General features: G+C 44.1%; 1 protein-coding gene across 10 annotated transcripts in view; it reads left to right on the forward strand.

The window, feature by feature from the left end:
- LOC137434585 (poly(rC)-binding protein 3) overlaps positions 1–19,726 on the forward strand; it is a 226,208-nt gene that overhangs the window by 80,479 nt on the left and 126,003 nt on the right. For all 10 annotated transcript variants that reach the window (XM_068127764.2, XM_068127760.1, XM_068127762.1 and 7 more), the window contains 4 exons: positions 834–962; positions 5,415–5,492; positions 8,248–8,289; positions 8,858–8,933. In XM_068127764.2, coding sequence (XP_067983865.1) covers positions 834–962; positions 5,415–5,492; positions 8,248–8,289; positions 8,858–8,933 — 325 coding nt within the window. The remainder of the gene's footprint in view (positions 1–833; positions 963–5,414; positions 5,493–8,247; positions 8,290–8,857; positions 8,934–19,726) is intronic.

The raw sequence follows: 19,726 nt of genomic DNA on the forward strand, positions 1-19,726 counted from the left end.
TGTTAAATTTGCAAAATCCAAGCTCACTGCTCACATCCACTCATTTAGTCCTTTATTTTCACTCACCTGTGGAATGAACTTATTCAGTCTGTTCAGTCCATTTCTTCCCTCCAGGGCTTTAGACAGCAGTTCACCACTACCTAGGGTCATCCACCATCCATACGCATGATCTCTTCTTCCCTAAATTGCCCCATTCCCAAGCACTCCCATTTTACAGATTATTGTGATTTCACCTGCTCTCCTTCACCTCCTTTTGTTTGCAAGTTGTCGGTTGGTTTGTTCCTTTGTTAATTTTTTTATTTTCTTTGCTTCATCCTCACCTTCCCCTTCCTCTTCTTGCTGTGTTTCATTCAGCTTGTGTGCAGCTTGTTCATCCCCATGTGCCCATCTCTTCCTCATCTACATTTTGCTCTTAATTTCACTTCTACTCTGCTGTTGGTGTTTTCCCCCTTTCCGTTTTGTTCCCTTCCAGTCTGCCGTTGCTCTTTAAGATCCTCGATCATATGTACATATATTTTAATATGCATATTTAAGAATCGGAGGAATTGTGTTTCATGGTAACTCGTGCTAATGTGTGTCATTTTAAAACCACAAACAAAATGCTATCTTTCAAAGATGAAGTTGATCGACAAATTCAGAATTTATCTATCTGAAAACTGCATGCAGGAACTGCATTTCTGATGATCTGGGGTTGGGCGGGGGGGACGTTTCACTTTTACATATGTTATGCAGAGATATCCCCATGGTGTTATTTCTACTTACTTCTATGACCCCCCCCCCCCCCCCCCTTCCCTGTTGGCATGTCTGAATCTGAATACCTTCCACAATGGCAGAGCACAGGTGCGACAGTGCAAGTGGCTGGTGACCTGCTCCCCAATTCCACAGAACGGGCCGTAACGATCTCTGGTGCACCAGATGCTATTATCCAGTGTATGAGGCAAATCTGTATTGTCATGCTCGAGGTATGGTTTGTTACTCTGGTTATCCCCATGCTTTATGAAAAGATAGGAGGGGTGGGAGGTTGGTATTGGAATTGGTTCTATCTGTCCGTCCGTCTGTCTGTCCATCCTGCTATCTCATCTAAGCGGTTTTTCAAAACCAAAGCGTCCCCTAAACGGTTGGGTTGGGCAAAACATCACCAAACTCGGTAGTTAATGATCACCACATTGCATGAAGGTGCGTGAGCAACAAATACTAAAATATTGAATTACGGTCACATTTTAAAACATTTTAAAAAGAAACTTTGTACATGCAATCAACATTAGGGGACACATGAAATGAGTAACGGTTTTTTTGAATTTGACCCCTGGTTCATGCCCCAGAGGGTGGTGACTTTGGGTGTCAAAATGGGAAAAATAATTCTTAACTCTATTTGATATTTGGTCATTCCTGGTGGAACTTTTTGCCATCTTTAAAATATGCTTTATGTGGGTAGCGTGGGGATTTGCGATGGCATGTAATCGACTTCATTTGAGTTAGAATTAATGTTAGTCATAAAGAAAATGCAATCTGTTTCTGGTGATGTATCTTATTGGTGTTTTGAACTCTGAGGTTTTGGGAGATTATTTTTACACATTATTTAGAATATACAGTCACATGAAAAAGTAAGTACACCCCATGTAAAGTTTTGACTTTTTCAACATATTTCAACATACAGCTAGTTGATCTTCATTTCAACAATATTGATAGATAAAGGTGATATAATATAACAAATATCATGAAACATTTACATTTTGTCATCCATTGTATAATTTAAATAAACATAAATGCAAATTTCGCATGTGGAAAAAGTAAGTACACCCCCACATTTATCACTACTTCAAATACCTAAAATTAGAATCAGGTGCACCAGCTCAGGTGCAAATGATTAGAACATCGTCAGAGAGATTCTTGGAAGAACCTGTCTTATTTAAACCTCAGACATTTAGTTTGGTTTGCTTTGCTTTGTTGTTGAAGTGTGTGGCGTCACCATGCCTAGATCAAAAGAGCTCTCTGAGGCCTTCAGAAAGAAGGTTAACGATGCCTACGAGTCTGGGAAGGGATTTAAAAAGATCTCCAAACAATTTGAAATCAATCATTCGACTGTCCGGAAGATCATCTACAAGTGGAAAAGATTCCAAACAACTGCCAACATGTTCAGGCCAGGCCGCCCCATCAAGTTCAGCCCGAGAGCAGACCGCAAGATGCTGAAAGAAGTCTCTAAGAACCCCAGAATGTCATCACGGGACCTTCAGGTAGCTCTTGCCACTGTTGATGTCAAAGTGCACGAGTCTACGATGAGAAAGAGGCTGCACAAATTTGATCTACATGGGAGGTGTGCCAGGAGGAAACCTTTGCTGTCCAGAAAGAACATCAGGGCAAGACTAAAGTTTGCCAATCAACACCTAGGCAAAGACCAGCACTTCTGGAACAATGTGCTCTGGACAGATGAGTCAAAGGTAGAGCTATTTGGCCACAGTACCAGAAGACATGTTTGGCGAAAACCAAAGAGAGCATTTGACCACAAGAACCTGATACCAACTGTAAAGCATGGTGGTGGAAATATTATGGTTTGGGGCAGCTTTGCTGCATCAGGGCCTGGGCAGCTCACCATCATAGAATCCACTATGAATTCTTCATTGTACCAGAGGGTGCTTGAAGATAATGTGAGGCCATCTGTCGGAAAGTTGAAGCTCAACCGAAGGTGGACCTTGCAACATGACAATGACCCCAAACATACCAGTAAATCCACCAAGGAATGGCTGAAAAGAAAGAAATGGAGTGTTCTGGAATGGCCAAGTCAAAGCCCGGATCTAAATCCCATCGAGATGTTGTGGGGGGATTTGAAACGAGCTGTACATGCAAGAAACCCCTCAAACATCGCACAGCTGAAAGAATTCTGCATGGAGGAGTGGGCAAAAAATTCTTCCAGTCGATGTCAGAGACTGGTAGACAGTTATAAGAAACGCCTACTTGAGGTTGTTTCTGCCAAAGGGGGCAATACCACCTATTAGAGCTAAGGGTGTACTTACTTTTTCCACATGCGAAATTTGCATTTATGTTTATTTAAATTATCCAATGGACTACAAAATGTAAATGTTTCATGATATTTGTTATATTATATCACCTTTATCTCTCAATATTGTTGAAATGAAGATCAAATAGCTGTATATTGAAATATGTTGAAAAAGTCAAAACTTTACATGGGGTGTACTTACGTTTTCACGCGACTGCAGATCAATAGATGAATAATTGTAAACTGAAGAAGTCATGGACTACAGGAACTATGGATTTGCATGTACATCGTGAAAGAAATCGTGAGTGTTCATTGGACACGATACCCCACACAGTGTTAAAGTATAAACTGTACATCAATCTTTTTATTTAAAATAATGATTTTAAAGATCGTTGTAAAACATCCAGAAGTTTAGCGCTACTGAAGCAGTCTTGTGCAGTGTACACCTCCCTATGCACTAATAATAGGACGTTCAGTTGCAGTTTAGGATATGGAGGCTTTATTGATCACCACAGAATGCCGTGTCAATCGGCATCGACAGCCATATCGGCGGCCTCTTATTCACCTTTATAGTACTGTCCCTCTCACATGCCACGTCCTCTCGTGCTAAATATTGATGCAAAATATGGCATGGTTCTTGGAAGTACAGACCTGGCATTTAATATGGAATATTTTTTTTGTGGGGGTGAATAGTAGTGTGAAAAGTAGTGTTCACATGTAGTGTTCATTTGTTTTATAGCGTGTACCACCCCACCCCCCAGCCCTCTCCCTTCCACAGATCTACCGATGTCCCTGTTCTCTACTGTTGTTGTGCGTGTGTGCTTCCCTCTCTCTCCCCCTCGGCTCCCACTCCCTTTATTATATGTTTTATGTGTCTATGTTTATGTTGTTTGTGTTTAATGTGTTAGCTCTTACACAAGCCTTGACTTTGTATACAAAAAAAAGTCTTGTGTTTAGATTGATTTTCAATTTTGCTTGACTGCCATGAACCATCAGAACATATTGAAGCCAAAGTACTGAACTGTAAAATGAGAAACTTGTCTTCCTGTTCATGTTCTGTTTCGTGTTCAAAAGAAAACGTTCAATATCAGTTGTTCCTCAATTGTAAACTGATCAGATGGACTGACAGACAGACAGACAGCCGGGCATGAACCAATTTCCTAACCCCGTTTTTTGCTTCGCGTGTGCCGGCTAATAAAGCAGAACATGGTGTTGTCTTTACATGCAAATCAAAATATTCTGCAAGAACAATCAATATACAGTGTACAGAATCTGGTACAGCTCGATCAAATTGTAACTAACTGCCTTGGCTAACCTGGTTTCCAACATATTGAATGATTTGAGCCATAAAAGTTAACTGGCATGGCATAATCTATCGAGGAAACGTTTTGAGACCCATAATGAGTTGCAGGCCCAGTCTTAATTTGTTAAACCCACAATGATTAAAATAGCACACATTAATTGATTGCATCTTATCCCACCATGTCAAAAGCATAAGTGGTCATAATATCCTGCAGGCCTTTTTCCTCTACAAAATCGAAGCTCGTGGAAGAACAAAGTACGAACTGTGACAGTTGGGCAGATAGGGAACAGTTAGACACCAAACAAGGGAATGAACAAATAAGAAAAGAGACAAACATAGTAACCTGCAATTAAGAGAGCTGTGTAAGGCAGGATCAATGGGGGTAAAAGTTATTGTGGATAAGGGTGGAAGATGGTATGAGATGGTGGTGCATCTCCTGCTGGAAGCCCCAGAGACGAGAGTGGTTGGTATCAACTGAAGGAAAAATAGTGTTATAATGTCAAACTGGGGTTAGTGAGACTTAGGGTCAGTCAAGCTCCCAGAAACGGAATTGTTACCTGCAACGTGTCGCAGGTCCACTTGTGATTGTTGCTGTAGTTTGTGTTTCTTGTTGGGGGGTTGGGGGAGGGGGGTCGACTTTTTTTAATGTGTGCCCATTGGTCGGACAGCTGACGGACTCCACCCACATTTGTCACTTGACTCCACCCACCAAAAGCCCCCAGACAAAATAATATGGCCGCCATCTTGGTTCTCTGGTGGGCCTGAGAATTACGCCTGCAGGCCTCTGCTGATTATACACAGCCTTCGTTTGTTGCATTTTCCTAGATTTGTATAAGACTGTTTCAGTTGCGCACTTAAATTTCCATTGGCTTTGTTTGATTAATCACAGTGTTACTAAAAAGTCGAGTGTTACTAATGATGAAGGACCCTGAAAAATGTAACCACATGTCAAATAAACATTATTAGTGAGGTTTAATCAAGCCCTTCGGTATTATTAGGGTGTAACCACAGTGCGGTCATTCTCGTTTCACTGTCTTGTTGCATCAACACCATGAAGTATTGATTTTATTTATTTATTTTGAATACTCGTCAATAGTTTTCTTTCTTTCTGTCCAGTCCCCACCAAAGGGTGCTACAATCCCCTACCGCCCCAAGCAGACTCCAGTTGCTCCAGTTATCTTTGCTGGTGGACAGGTACGGGAGATTGTTTTGTTTGAATCGGATAATTATAAAATGTTTTCGTTTATTTATCTTTCTTCTTTGCTTGTTTTAAAATGGCCATGATTTGTTTCCTTAGATGTTTGGCTTTTTTGAAGTGACTATCTGATTTTTCTTTATTTTGTTTAATTTTTTTTTTTTTTAATGCAGTCAAGGCTCGTGAAAGAAGTAGAACATGGAACGACCAGATGCAGGATGCGACAGAACAAAAGGAACAGCAGAAAGAGAAAGGGGGGGGGGGGGGGGGAGATGCAGGGCCGTGGGACAACATACAGGGAGACAGACAACAAGGGATGGGCGGTACAGAAGAATTCAGGGACTGGACAATGTGGATTCAGAAGCAAACACTCATGAAGGAAAAATTGGAATTGGGAAGGTTTCACAAGAAGGGGGTTGGTGGTGGACTGCGTGTGACCTGCAGAAACTAAGCGGGTGGGCATAGACTCAGCTTCATCGTGGGAGATTCCAATTTTCTTGAAGGCCTTGGTTTCCACAGCATCAAGCTGAGCAGGATGTGCAGCAGGGGTTCCAGCCCAGAGGTGAGAGCAGTACTCAATCAGGCTGCATATGAAGGTGTGGTAGGAGTTTAGGTGTGCCGAGGAAGGACTTTGTTTGATGGAGGATGCCCAGTCGGCAACTGGCTTTGGAGGCAAACTTTCAAATGCTGTTTGCCCAATAAATATCATGGCTAATAGTGAGACCCAGGGGTTTGAATGACCACTTCTTCAAGTGGATTGTTAATAAAGTAGATATGGGGATTGCCAGACGGCAAACTAGTGAGTGTGAGATTTGTCAGGATTGAAGGACGTATTCAAAGTGTTTAACCAGCAAGTGATTTTTCAAGGTCTGAAGAGAGGAAAGGGGCTGTTGCCTGCCTCTCTGAAGGAAGAGGGATGTCGCGGCAGATGGTGGAGTCGTCAGAAAAAAAGATAAAGATAATTTTCCAGACAGATTATTGAGGATAAGACTGGTGTTGGATTAACGGTTTAGGTGGCTAGACTTGAGATCTTCGGGTCTTTTGTTCGAGCCCCTGTTGTGCCTTGGAATTAACACCAGGTGGGTTGATTCAGCCACCTCCAGGTCTTCCAGGTCCAAAGTGGAGACCTCCAGGTCTTCAAAACAGTTGTTCACCGCCATATCTTATCTTCCCCCACCGAAAACCTTGATCTTTTCTAGCCCCGTTAATACACCCCAAATCCTCCTTTGTCAAATTCCGTTTTTCTTTCCTGAAAGTCCTATTAGTATCCATTTGTTTTATACCGTGTACCCCACGCCAACCTTCTCCTTTCCACATATCTTCCACTGTCCCTGTTCTTTGCTGTTGTTGTATGATCCCCCTCTTGTCTTCCATTCTCTTTATTATGTTTTTTTGTGTTTTATGTGTTGCTCTTACACGAGCCTCGACTTTGTATACAAAAAAATAAAAATAAAAAAGACCCTGTAGACCACAGAGACTCCATGACACCCTTTAGAACCCTTGGAACTCAAAAACCCTTTAGAACCCATAAGACCATTAGACTCCTTTCTACCCTTTGGACCTTTACACCTTTCAGACCACTTAATACCTTTCAGACCACTTGGTTTTCCACAGCATCAAAGCTGAGCAGCATGTGCAGCAGGGGTTCCAGCCCAGAGGTGAGAGCAGTACTCAGTCAAGCTGCAGATGAAGGTGTGGTAGGAGTTTAGGGGTGCTGAGGAAGGACTTTGTTTTTTAGAACTATTTTAGACGTTTTAAGGACCCTTTTGACACCTTAAGACAATTCTGACCATTTCGACCTCAAATTACACGCTTGAGACTCCTCTGACCTTTTTAGACCTTTGGACCTCTCAATCTTTGGACCGTCAGACCATTTGACCTTTACATATTTATAACTAGACCATTAAAACCTTTAATTTACAATCAACAAACCTTTCATTTAGTACATCCTTATATTTATTTGCTGCACAAAATACACCACACAAAACAAGTCCTGGCGAGGGTCTACAATCTCTGATTGCTCTTTCTTGGTTGTAGTGCAGTGATGTTGCTGAATTTCCAAGCGGATGGAAGATGCCCTTGCACAAATGGCAGGGTGAAAAGGGCAGAGAGGATGTGCAAGAGCAGCACAGCAGGATTTAGGATTTTAGGACACGTGAGCTAATGCTGTCCGGTCGGTCCAGTTGCACAATCCGAGTCGAGGGTTGAAAGAGTCTTCTCAGGCACAAAAAGACAAGAGTCCAGGAGCAGTTGGTATGACAGGAAAGGGTGGGTTCAGAGAGTTGAGGAGTTGGGGACACAAGATGTGGAAGCAAGCACAGAATTGAGGCATTCGGCCTTCTCGAGAGCGGAGTCCGCTGTGGTGCCATTTGGAGAGGGTAGGGATGGAAGGAGCGTACTCCAGAGACCGACTTGGCGCCACCAGGTTTTAGAGGAAGGACACAAGTTTGAAGGCTTATCCTTCAGGTTGGGCAGATGTTGTTATGATGCTAAGATATCAACATTACTTGCATTATTATGATAATTTCCTATGTGTAATTAATTTTAAACCAATTTGATAGATATCTTTGAAGGTTATTGTCCTTTCATTCATTGCAAGTACAGTGCAGCATATGTATGTACAACATACTGTATCGGGGACTGCAACCCTCAGAAGGCAACAAGCCTTCGGCAATGGAGGAATAAAGTGTGATTTTAATGTTTAATGTATCGGTTTGTGACTTTCTTTATTGCTTTCCCTTTTTTTATTTCTAGGCTTACAACATCCAAGGACAGTATGCAATTCCTAATCATGATGTAAGTAGTTTCATGAATTCCACAAAGGTTTAATTTTCTTTGTATTACCACTGTTAACATTTCCGACAAAATGTGATTATTTATTCCAATATTTGAATTCTAATGTGGGTATTGTCGGGGTCGATGTTGATATGGGTGTGGTGTTGGAGGTGGGGTTGACGTGGGTGTGGTGTTGTCAGAGTGGTTGATGTGGGTGTGGTGTTGTGGGAGTGGTTGATGTGGGTGTGGTGTTGTCGCAGTGGTTGATGTGGGTATCAGAGGGGTTATAGACCAACATGATGATGAAGGTATCCTGCATTTCCACCCATCAAAAAATAATTTTAATATGTAATATTTTTGCTGTGATGATTATCAAGCTTTGCTTCAGATGTTGTTTTTTTACTTCATGTGAATTTGTTCCATAATTCATGGCAAGTAGAAAAGCAAATTTTAATGAGAGCCAAACAAAAATGTTACTTCACCTCTTCGTATCCCCAACATAAACAGACTCTGGTTTTGTGAACTCGGAGGTTTTGTCGTAAAGAAGATGCGTTTATGTTTTGTTTTATTTTGTTGTTGCTCTTTTTAGCTGACAAAACTTCATCAGCTGGCAATGCAGCACACACCATACACTCCTTTGGCTCACACTTCTGGGTTCAGCGGTGGTAAGTACTTTGAAATAAACAAATCACTCCATCATAATGTGCTTGCCAGTTGGGGGTCACAATGTGCTTGCTAGTTGGGGGTCACAATGTGCTTGCTAGTTGGGGGTCACAATGTGCTTGCTAGTTGGGGGTCACAATGTGCTTGCTCGTTGTGGGTCACCATGTGTTTGCTAGTTTGGGGTCACAATGTGCTTGCTAGTTGGGGGTCACAATGTGCTTGCCAGTTGGGGTTCACAATGTGCTTGCCAGTTGGGGGTCACAATTTGCTTGCTCGTTGGGGGGTCACAATGTGCTTGCCATTTGGGGGTCACAATGTGCTTGCCAGTTGGGGGTCACAATGTGCTTGCCAGTTGGGTGTCACAATGTGCTTGCCAGTTGGGGGTCACATTGCACTTGCTAGTTTTGGCTCACAATGTGCTTGCCAGTTGGGGGTCACAATGTGCTTGCTAGTTGGGGTCACAATGTGCTTGCTATTTTGGGGTCACAACGCGCTTTCTAGTTGGGGCTCACAATGCGCTTCCTAGTTGGGGGTCACTGTGTGCTTTCTAGTTGGGGTCACTGTGTGCTTTCTAGTTGGGGGTCACAATGTGCTTGCCAGTTGGGGGTCAAAATGTGCTTGCCAGTTGGGGTTCACAATGTGCTTGCCAGTTGGGGGTCACAATGCGCTTGCTAGTTGGGGGTCACAATGCACTTGCTAGTTGGGGCTCACAATGCGCTTTCTAGTTGGGGCTCACAATGCGCTTTCTAGTTGGGGGTCACAATGTGCTTGCTAGTTGGGGTCACAATGTGACTTTTGAAAGAAATTATATTTGTTAACATAGTGAACCTGACTATCTTCATCACTGTCCTGAGTGTCATTTTCGCAAAGGTGTCTACGCAAATGTAAACATTAATTTTTGGATTCCTCATGCTCTGAATATTCCAAAAATGTATAGTTTTGCTAATCTACCAAAATTCTGAACGAAAAAACATCGTGAACCTGACTATTCTTTGCTATGTATAAATAAGTGTTCACAACGAAACTAGACAGCTAGAGTTTATTTATTTATTGTTTTTGCAATTTAAATTGGGGTTCGAAGTGAAAACTACATTATCGGGGCTGGTTTTGTTTCAATAAACGGAGAAATTGGCCGAATTTGCGATTGGTCTGCGTCGGAATGAAATCTCTCTGGGCCTATTAATGAGTTGCTTTTTTTTCTTTTTCTTTTTTAAGAAGGGAGTTGTTGCCAAAACTTTGCAAAGACCGGCCATATCTGGATCGGGAGTTATTCTTGATGAAATTTCGATGAAGGGGCTTTCAGTCTTGGAAATAGCTTGTTTGCCATAAGATTCCCAAAATATGTTTAGTCTTTGATTAAAAAGTGTTTGTGATTCTAATCTATTGGTTTAGTGGTCATATGTGATTGACCAGAGGCAGCTGGCTGGCTGTTATATAGCACGTAGAAGGAAGAACGATTTTTTTCATGTGGCGGCTAGTTACCTCCGCCACCAAAGGTGGATGGAGGTTATGTTTACACGCCTGTCTGTCTGTTTGTCCGTTTGTGAACAAAATATCCCAAAAAATTGTGGACGGATTCGGACAAAATATGGCAGAGATGTAGCGTATGTGACGAGGACGAAATTATTAGATTTTGATGAAGATCAGGATTCGGATCCAGCTGCTGGAATTTTAAAAGTGTTTCTTCACCATTGGGAGACATGGCCAACAACGATACATAGCAGGATATCTCAAAAAGTTGTGGACGGATTTGGACGAAACTTAGTGGAGAGGTTGGGTGTCTGACACGGACGATTCAATTAAATTTTGGTGAAGTTGTGAATGTGGATTCGGATATGAGAATTATTTAATTTTTCAAGTGATTTCACCATTGGGAGACAGGGCCAAAAACGATACATAGCAGGATATCTCAAACAGTTATAGATGGATTTGGACGAAACTTGTTTGATAGGTTGTGTGTGTGTGTGACGAGGAAGAATCGATTCAATTTTGGTGAAGATCCAGATCTGGTCCAGTTAGTAGAATTTAAGTGATTCTTCACCATTTAGTGATGTGGCCAACCAGGCGGAGGTATGCTCTCTACTGAGTGATGTTCTTGTTTTGATCTGTGCTGGTAGACAGGTACAACAATGTATGATATAAACAGGACATTGATAGAGGTAACCACCATGGAAAGCAAGAAGCGGAATCTTCACACGTTAGCCCTTCATTGGATCAAAAGGACCAACCCAAATGTAGCATTCAGTCAATACATTATGGAATGTCTTGGAATACTGCCTTAGGGCCACAATCCACAAGAGTCAACTGAACCATACATCTAACACACCTATTAAAGCTCGCTACAGATTGTTTGTGACGATGTCAAAGCTGTGCTTGTGCCCAAAAGACAGACGAACACTCGACTATAAATCAAAACGTTCTAAGTGAATAGTCCTGTGCCTTTTTTTATTGTCGGGATATATTTGATGATGCAATGTACACAGACACATGCGCAGACAGAGTAGAGTGTGTCTGAGTGCATTGAACTCGCACACATCAAAGGAAATGATGATGAGAAATGAAGCAAAAATAAGTGGCCCGAGCCATTTACTTTGCTTCCACTGGTGCACTTCCTCTTTAGTTATTTTTTAATTTAAATATATTGTTGCGGTTTTGGGAAACCGCTAAGAAGTAACAGCAACCACCACACAGGTCCCTTAGAATAGCTATTTCACAGCAGAACATTATCTTGGTCCCTTCCCTTATATGGGTTAGCATGTTGTTATGCGTTGTGAAGGGGAAAGACAGGCCCTCCACTCATAAGGGGATAATTTGCCGGGCAATGCACACAGGCTCAAAGGCACACCATCCAAGCACCAGGTAAAAGTCCCTTCGAGAGGGCTTATGGGGGCATGGTGACAAACTCCACCAATCAGCAGTGCAACAACACCTTAAAACAGCCCCACCCTTGCCAGGGCCTGACAAAAAGGCCTTGCACACGTGCCTCTCTCTTGGCCGGACCCTTTCTCTTCTCTTCATGTGCCTGCATGATGCTCTCTGCTGGATAGAAAGGCCTGGGACTTTGTTCTCTCTGCACGTACCTCCTCTCTGCCTGCCGGTTGCACTCTGCACGTGGTCATCTGACTCTCTGCACTCTGCACATGTGCTTGATTCGTACTCTTTTTCTGCATGAGATCACGACGTGCTTACTCTCCACGTGTCCTGGCACTTGATTCCCGACGCACTCACTCTGCCGAGTTCCCGACGTTTTTTGCCTGCTCGTGTTTGTCCTGTGGATCGCCTTTGCCTCTTCGTGCTCGTGCTGGGGGTGGCCCATCTTGCCGGCGTGATGCTCGTTGGTGACGACAAGACTAGGTTGTTGCAGTCGAGACAACAAGATCCTGGTGAAATCGTAACCATTTGCTAACAGGATCCCAACATTCGTTTCCCCTCCCCTTCCCCCATGAATGTGTGCAAGGCGCCCTTGTTGTTTATTCATAGTGATCGTAATAAGGCATAGATTAAGCTGAGTTTCTGCCTATTGTCCCTTTTTCATATTGATGAGTTTCGCTGCAAATATTTGTAAATAAATCAAATCGTTATAAGTTTCCTTTCTTCCATTGTTCCGCCATTGCTCGCACCCAGAGTAGTTATCGGCCGTAAAGAAATTAGGATCAGCCCGGCGGGTGCCAACAGTTGCTCAGCCGTCTAAATTTCCATCCAGGAACAAAAGTGGAGCACAATTGGAGACTGGTACGTTTCCGATTGGGTCCGTCACATGGTACAGGAAACGGAGCTGGACGATTGGACCCTGCTGTCACGCGACTGACCAATTGGCGTTCGTAGTTGCTGGTTGCTGGCAACCTGCCGAAGTACGAAGTTATTCGTGCGCTGCAGCTTCAGGTCCGGTCCGGTCAGTTCGGGAGGGAACGGAGGCTAAACCCTCGTCGTAGACTCGAACCCTGGGCTGCAACATAATTGGTGTTCAGGAGCGGGATTTCGAACTTCCGGATACTGCAACTATATATATATATATATATATATAAAATATATCTATAATATAATATATACAGTCACGTGAAAAGTAAGTACACCCCATGTAAAGTTTTGACTTTTTCAACATATTTCAACATACAGCTATTTGATCTTCATTTCAACAATATTGAGAGATAAAGGTGATATAATATAACAAATATCATGAAACATTTACATTTTGTAGTCCATTGTATAATTTAAATATACATAAATGCAAATTTAGCATGTGGAAAAAGTAAGTACACCCCTACATTTATCACCACTTCAAATACCTAAAATTAGAATCAGGTGCACCAGCTCAGGTGCAAATGATTAGAACATCGTCAGAGAGGATCTTGGAGGAACCTGTTTTATTTAAACCTCAGACATTTAGTTTGGTGTGCTCTTTGTTCTTGAAGTGTGCGGCGTCACCATGCCAAGATCAAAAGAGCTCTCTGAGGCCTTCAGAAAGAAGGTTATAGATGCCTGTGAGTCTGGGAAGTGTTACGGATTCGTCACTTTCGCTGTTGTGGTTTTCACCCACTTGACATATTTCTGATATTATGTACTATTATTATTCTCAAAAGGTTTATTATTCAGGAACAGCTATCTAAAGTTATAAAGGTTAACTTAAAATGATACAGGAAACCGAACCAGAAGATGAGGAGGTGAAGTGGAAGAGGCGGCGCGAGCAAAGTTGGAGAAGACATGTGACGTCAAGGCTCCATAGCGAGCCTGGTCTACCGAAAGTCGCGAGGGAATTTTGAGTTCCTTGAAGGGACATCTGGCAATAGGAATTTTCGCTGGAGTGGAAAATCTGCGGTCAGATTTGGGCGCTGAGATTTCGACGAATCCTCGCCTAGTCACATCGGCTCAAGTAAGAGCCGTCGGCCATTTTGAACCCCGCGCATCGGACACCTACAAAGGTTTTGCCTCGCGTCATCTTCACCCCAACATCCTACCGTTTGTCGGGGATGTGTGTGTGCGACCGCTTCGTCTCCAATTACGTTGCGGTTCGCTGAGTGAGTGGTGAAGGTGCCCCTGTGAAGGGCGCCGTTGTACAGTTTCGGTGGGGCGATCACCATTGTCAACTGTACGCGATTCAAATATCGACTGGAGAGCGAGATTCGGGCTTCGACTGGATATCGTTCTAGTGACCGCTGGAGCGAATCACATTCACCTTGGAAAAGGTTATAGAGACATCGAGGAGTGTCCTTTTCACTCGCTGGGAGCGCAATGAGTTATCTGACTTTATTGATGGTATATAGAGTGCACTCTTAATTGCCATCTGTTGTACCGTTATGCTTGTGTGATTTTAAATATATTATTTGTTCATTTATAATCATTGGTGTGGTTTCACTGAGGGAGCTGCAGATGGAGGAAATGTTGAGTTGGATCTTGGAGACGGCGTGAAGCTGGAAGGTGTGAAAACATTTTGTTACCTAGGAGACATGCTGAATGGAGAAGGTGGATCAGACTCGGCAACGGTTGCGAGAGTGAGATGTGCATGGAAGAAGTTTCGGGAACTGAGTAGCGTGCTGATGAGGAGGCGAGTGTCGTTGAAGCTGAAGGGAAAGGTGTATGCTGCATGTGTGAGAAGTGTTATGATTTATGGGAGCGAGACATGGGTAATGAACGAAGAGCAGCAACGAAGGCTGGAAAGGGTGGAAATGCGAATGGTTCGGTGGATGTGTGGAGTATCGTTGAGAGAGAGGAAGCCAAAGATGAATTGCGAAAGATGATGGGAATAGAGCCTGTGATGGATGCTGTGAAGAGAAACAGTTTGAGATGGTTTGGTCATGTGTTGAGGAAGGATGAAAGTGACTGGTTGAGAAGAGTGATGGAAATGAATGTGGAAGGAAGTAGAGGACGGGGAAGACCGAGAAAGACTTGGCTAAAGATGGTCGAAGAAGAAATGCAGGCAAGTAAAGGGGGTTAACAAGGGGAGATGCAGAAAATAGGGCAAAATGGAGAAGATTGTCATGGGGACCGCAGGGCAAACCCCCGCTCTTGCAGGGAAAATGGCCTTTAAAATGCCTGTTGGTGTTTTTATTTTTTTATTTTTTTTTTGTATACAAGATCGAGGCTCGTCAAAGAGCGAACATTAATCACACAGAAAGACAAACCGACACATAAAACATATAACATCGGGAGCGGTAGACAAGATGGGGAGAGAGGGGGAAGGACACAAACACAACATTTGAGAGCAGGGACCGAGAAACATGGAGACATCGAGAGATCTGAGAGAGGGCGAGGGCTTTGGGGGGGGGGCATGGGAAGGGGGCGGTGGGAGAGGTATAAAACATATGGACACTGCCAGGACTTCCAGGAAAGAAGTTGGAATTTCAAACAAGGTGGATCTGGGGTGAATTAGCGGGGGTAGAAAAGATCAAGGTTTTGGATGGGGGAAGATAAGAGATGGTGGTGAACAGCTGTTTTAAAGACCTGGAGGGAGGAGTGGGATTGAAGGGAGTGAGGGAGTTTGTTCCAGAGGCGGGAGAAAAGAGGAATGAAAGAGTGAAGGTGAGCAGAGAGCCGAGATTTCGGCAGTTTAACCATCAGAGGGTTGCTGGCAGATCTTGTGCGACCTGTAGGAATATTTGGGGGACAGAGCACAGAGAGAGCTGGGGGTGCAAGGCCGGAGAGGAGTCGGTAGAAGACAGAAAGGCCACCTACCTGCCTGCGGTGAGTGAGTGAAAGGCCCTCAGAGATAGCTTCATCGCGGGAGATTCCAATAATTCTGAAAGCTTTGGTTTCAACAGCGTGAAGCCGAGCTAGGTGTGAGGCAGGAGCAGCGGCCCATAGGGGAGAACAGTATTCCATTGAGCTGCGGATGAAAGCCTTGTATGTGGTGAGGAGCTCAGGTGTGCCGAGGAAGGACTTCGCACAACGGAGGATGCCCAGTCGGCGACTGGCTTTGGAGGCCAGCTTGGAAATGTGGTTTTCCCAAGAAAGATCATGGCAGATAGTGAGACCCAAAAGCTTGAGCGACAGAACTTCTTGGAGAGGATTGTTGAGAAAGTAGATGGGAGGGTTGTCCAGTCGATATTTTCGGAGAGACATAGTAAGAGTGTGAGATTTGTCAGGATTGAAAGACATGGTCCACTTGTTTGACCAGTCTGTGATTTTGTCCAAGTCTTCAGAGAGTGAGGAGGCTGCAGACTGCCGATCTGAGGGAAGAGGAATGGAGCGGCAGAGAGTGGAGTCATCAGCAAAGAGATAGAGAGGATTTTCAAGAGAGTCAGAGAGATCATTGATGAAGACCAGAAAAAGCATGGGGCCCAGAACACTGCCTTGGGGAACTCCAGCCTGAACAGGAAGAGGAGATGAGAGAAACCCATTCAGGGCCACACGTTGACGACGACTAGAGAGGAAGTCCGCCAGCCATGCGTGGAGATTTCCATGGATACCAAAGGAGGAGAGTTTGGTGAGCAGAGCGGGGTGCCAGACCGTGTCGAAGGCACGTGATATGTCGAGGGAGACAGCTCTAATTTCCTGTTTGGCATTGAGGACCTCCATCCATTGTTGAGACAGCAGAAGCAGCATGTCCAGAGTAGAGTGACCTGGTCTGAAACCAAATTGATGATCAGAGATCAAGCCATTGGAGAAGAGGAAAGATTTCATATCCGAAGCAATGATGGATTCCATGACTTTGCTGATAATTGGGAGAAGGCTGATTGGTCTGTTGTTGCTAGGATCTGTTTTTGCACCTTTTTTGTGCAAAGCGGTGATGTTGGCTGATTTCCAAGCAGATGGCAGTTGACCTTGAGCAAAAGAGAGGGTGAAGAGAACAGAGAGAGGGTGAGATAGAGCAGCAGAGCAGGATTTTAGGACCCGTGGGCTGATGCCGTCGGGTCCAGTTGCAGAATCAGAGTCGAGGGTTGACAGAAACTTTTCCACCTTGTCAGGAGGAAAGGGCACGGAGTCCAGGAGCAGCAGGGTACGACTGGGTATGGTGGGTACAGAGAGGGATTGGTTTGGGACACAAGATTTAGAGGCAAACACAGAGTTGAGGCATTCAGCTTTTTCACGTGCGGAGTCAGCTGTGTAGCCGTTTGAGGTAAGGGAGGGGATGGAGGGGGAACAAACACCAGAAACGGATTTGACCAGATGCCACCAGGATTTGGAAGAGGGAGACAGATAAGAGAGTTTCACTATTGATTTCACTATTGATAGTGTGGTTTCACTATTAATTTCTAACACAGAGTAACATTTTTTTGCCGTGGCTCCTCTCGGGGATCGGAGGTGTACCGAGACCAGGAGATTGTAGAGGAACACGTAACAGAAGGGATTGAAAAAGATCTCCAAACAATTTAAAATCAATCATTCAACTGTCCGGAAGATCAGACACAAGTGGAGAAGATTCCAAGCAACTGCCAACTTGTTCAGGCCAGGCCGCCCCAGCAAGTTCAGCCCGAGAGCAGACCGCAAGATGCTGAAAGAAGTCTCTAAGAACCCCAGAATGTCATCACGGGACCTACAGGTAGCTCTTGCCACTGTTGATGTCGAACTGCATGAGTCTACCATTAGAAAGAGGCTGCACAAATTTGATCTACATGGGAGGTGTGCCAGGAGGAAACCTTTGCTGTCCAGAAAGAACATCAGGGCAAGACTAAAGTTTGCCAATGAACACTTCGGCCAAGACCACCACTTCTGGAACAATGTGCTCTGGACAGATGAGTCAAAGGTGGAGCTATTTGGCCACAGTACCAGAAGACATGTTTGTCGAAAAGCAAAGACAGCATTTGACCACAAGAACCTGATACCAACTGTAAAGCATGGTGGTGGAAATATTATGGTTTGGGGCAGCTTTGCTGCATCAGGGCCTGGGCAGCTCACCATCATAGAATCCACTATGAATTCTTCATTGTATCAGAGGGTGCTTGAGGATAATGTGAGGCCATCTGTCGGAAAGTTGAAGCTCAACCGAAGGTGGACTTTGTAACATGACAATGACCCGAAACATACCAGTAAATCCACCAAGGAATGGCCGAAAAGAAAGAAATGGAGGGTTCTGGAATGGCCAAGTCAAAGCCGGGATCTAAATCCCATCGAGATGTTGTGGGGGGATTTGAAACGAGCTGTGCATTCAAGAAACCCCTCAAACATCGCACAGCTGAAAGAATTCTGCATGAAGGAGTGGGCAAAAATTTCTCCCAGTCGATGTCAGAGACTGGTAGACAGTTATAAGAAACACCTACTTGAGGTTGTTTCTGCCAAAGGGGGCAATACCACCTATTAGAGCCAAGGGTGCACTTACTTTTTCCACATGCGAAATTTGCATTTATGTTTATTTAAATTATACAATGGACGACAAAATGTAAATGTTTCATGATATTTGTTGTATTATATCACCTTTATCTATCAATATTGTTGAAACTAGGGCATGCCCGTACGTGGGTGCCCGTTCCTTGCCAAAAAAAAAAAAAACGCTACCCGTACGCTCTACCCCGCCCGTACGCCTGTACGCCCGTAAACAAAAAAAACAACGCTCTTCGCTTCCGCCCTTCGCTCTGACTGAATTGGGAGAAATAATGCGCATAAGAAATCGAGAAATTATTATTTTCTCCGGAAGAAATCGAATTACGAACCGTAATGGCGCACGTGCTCGGCTCGGCTCGCTCTCACATCGGCCACGCCTACGCAACAAAGCGTTCTGTGATTGGCTGCCGGAAGTGAAGTCTTCACTGTCCGGAAGGTCGCAAATCGCAGTTACGATGAATCGCAAATTAGTTTTAATTAGTTTTAAAACATAGTTTAACGGCAACATAGTTTTCCAACGTGAAATAAATGAATACGCTCTCAAATGTGCCGTCCGAGGCAGAGTCTGTTCGCCACGTTCGGCACACGTGATAGCTCGCTGCTCTCTGATTGGTTGAATCGTTTTTTGGACATAGCTCGGTAACTACTTCTCCGATTAATATGAAACCTTGAAAAGGCACATCCTCGGGTCCCCAGCAATATACCTGGCAAGTTTAAAGTATATCGGACCCGTGGTTGTCGAGAAACAGCGGTCACAGACATACAAACATACAAACATACAAACGTACAAACATACAAACATACACACAGAGATTACTGGAATTATAGATAGATGAAGATCAATGGCTGTATGTTGAAATATGTTGAAAAAGTCAAAACTTTACATGGGGTGTACTTACTTTTTCACGTGACTGTATATACAATATATATATTTTATTATATCATAATAAATTTATGATATAATAAACAATTGCTCTTTTAAGGCCATTTTTTAAGGCCATGCATTTTAAGGCCATTTTGCCTGCTCGAGCGGGGGTTAGCCTTGCGGTCCCCATGACGATCTACTCCATTTTGCCATATTTTCTGCATCTCCCCTTGTTAACTCCCTTGCCCGCATTTCTTCTTCCACCATCTTTAGCCAAGTCTTTCTCGGTCTTCCCCGTAGTCGACTTCCTTCTACATTAATTTCCATCACTCTTCTCAACCAGTCACTTTCATCCTTCCTCAACACATGACCAAAGTCTTAAACCCAGGGACAAGACACAAGACAGACTACAAGCACACTTACTTACACAGGGGATGATGACAGGAATGACAGGAGGTGGATGGCTGGAGGGAGAGGCAGGTTCAGCTGGAACCGGAGCACGGTCGGGCCGGGAGTGAGCAGCTGCCGCCCTTTCTCGATCGGCGCGTTCAGCAGCCGCCGTTCCTTCGCGGCCACGGTCGAAACTGCCGTCAAAGCCCCGAAGCTGCGGTCGTGCAAGCTGCTACGGTTCGAACTGCGGCGGTGGCAAAGCTGCGTGGTGGAGTCAAAGCTGCA

Source organism: Myxine glutinosa, chromosome 10 (genome assembly GCF_964187855.1).
Source record: "Myxine glutinosa chromosome 10, kmMyxGlut1.1, whole genome shotgun sequence".
Lineage (NCBI taxonomy): Eukaryota > Metazoa > Chordata > Myxini > Myxiniformes > Myxinidae > Myxine > Myxine glutinosa.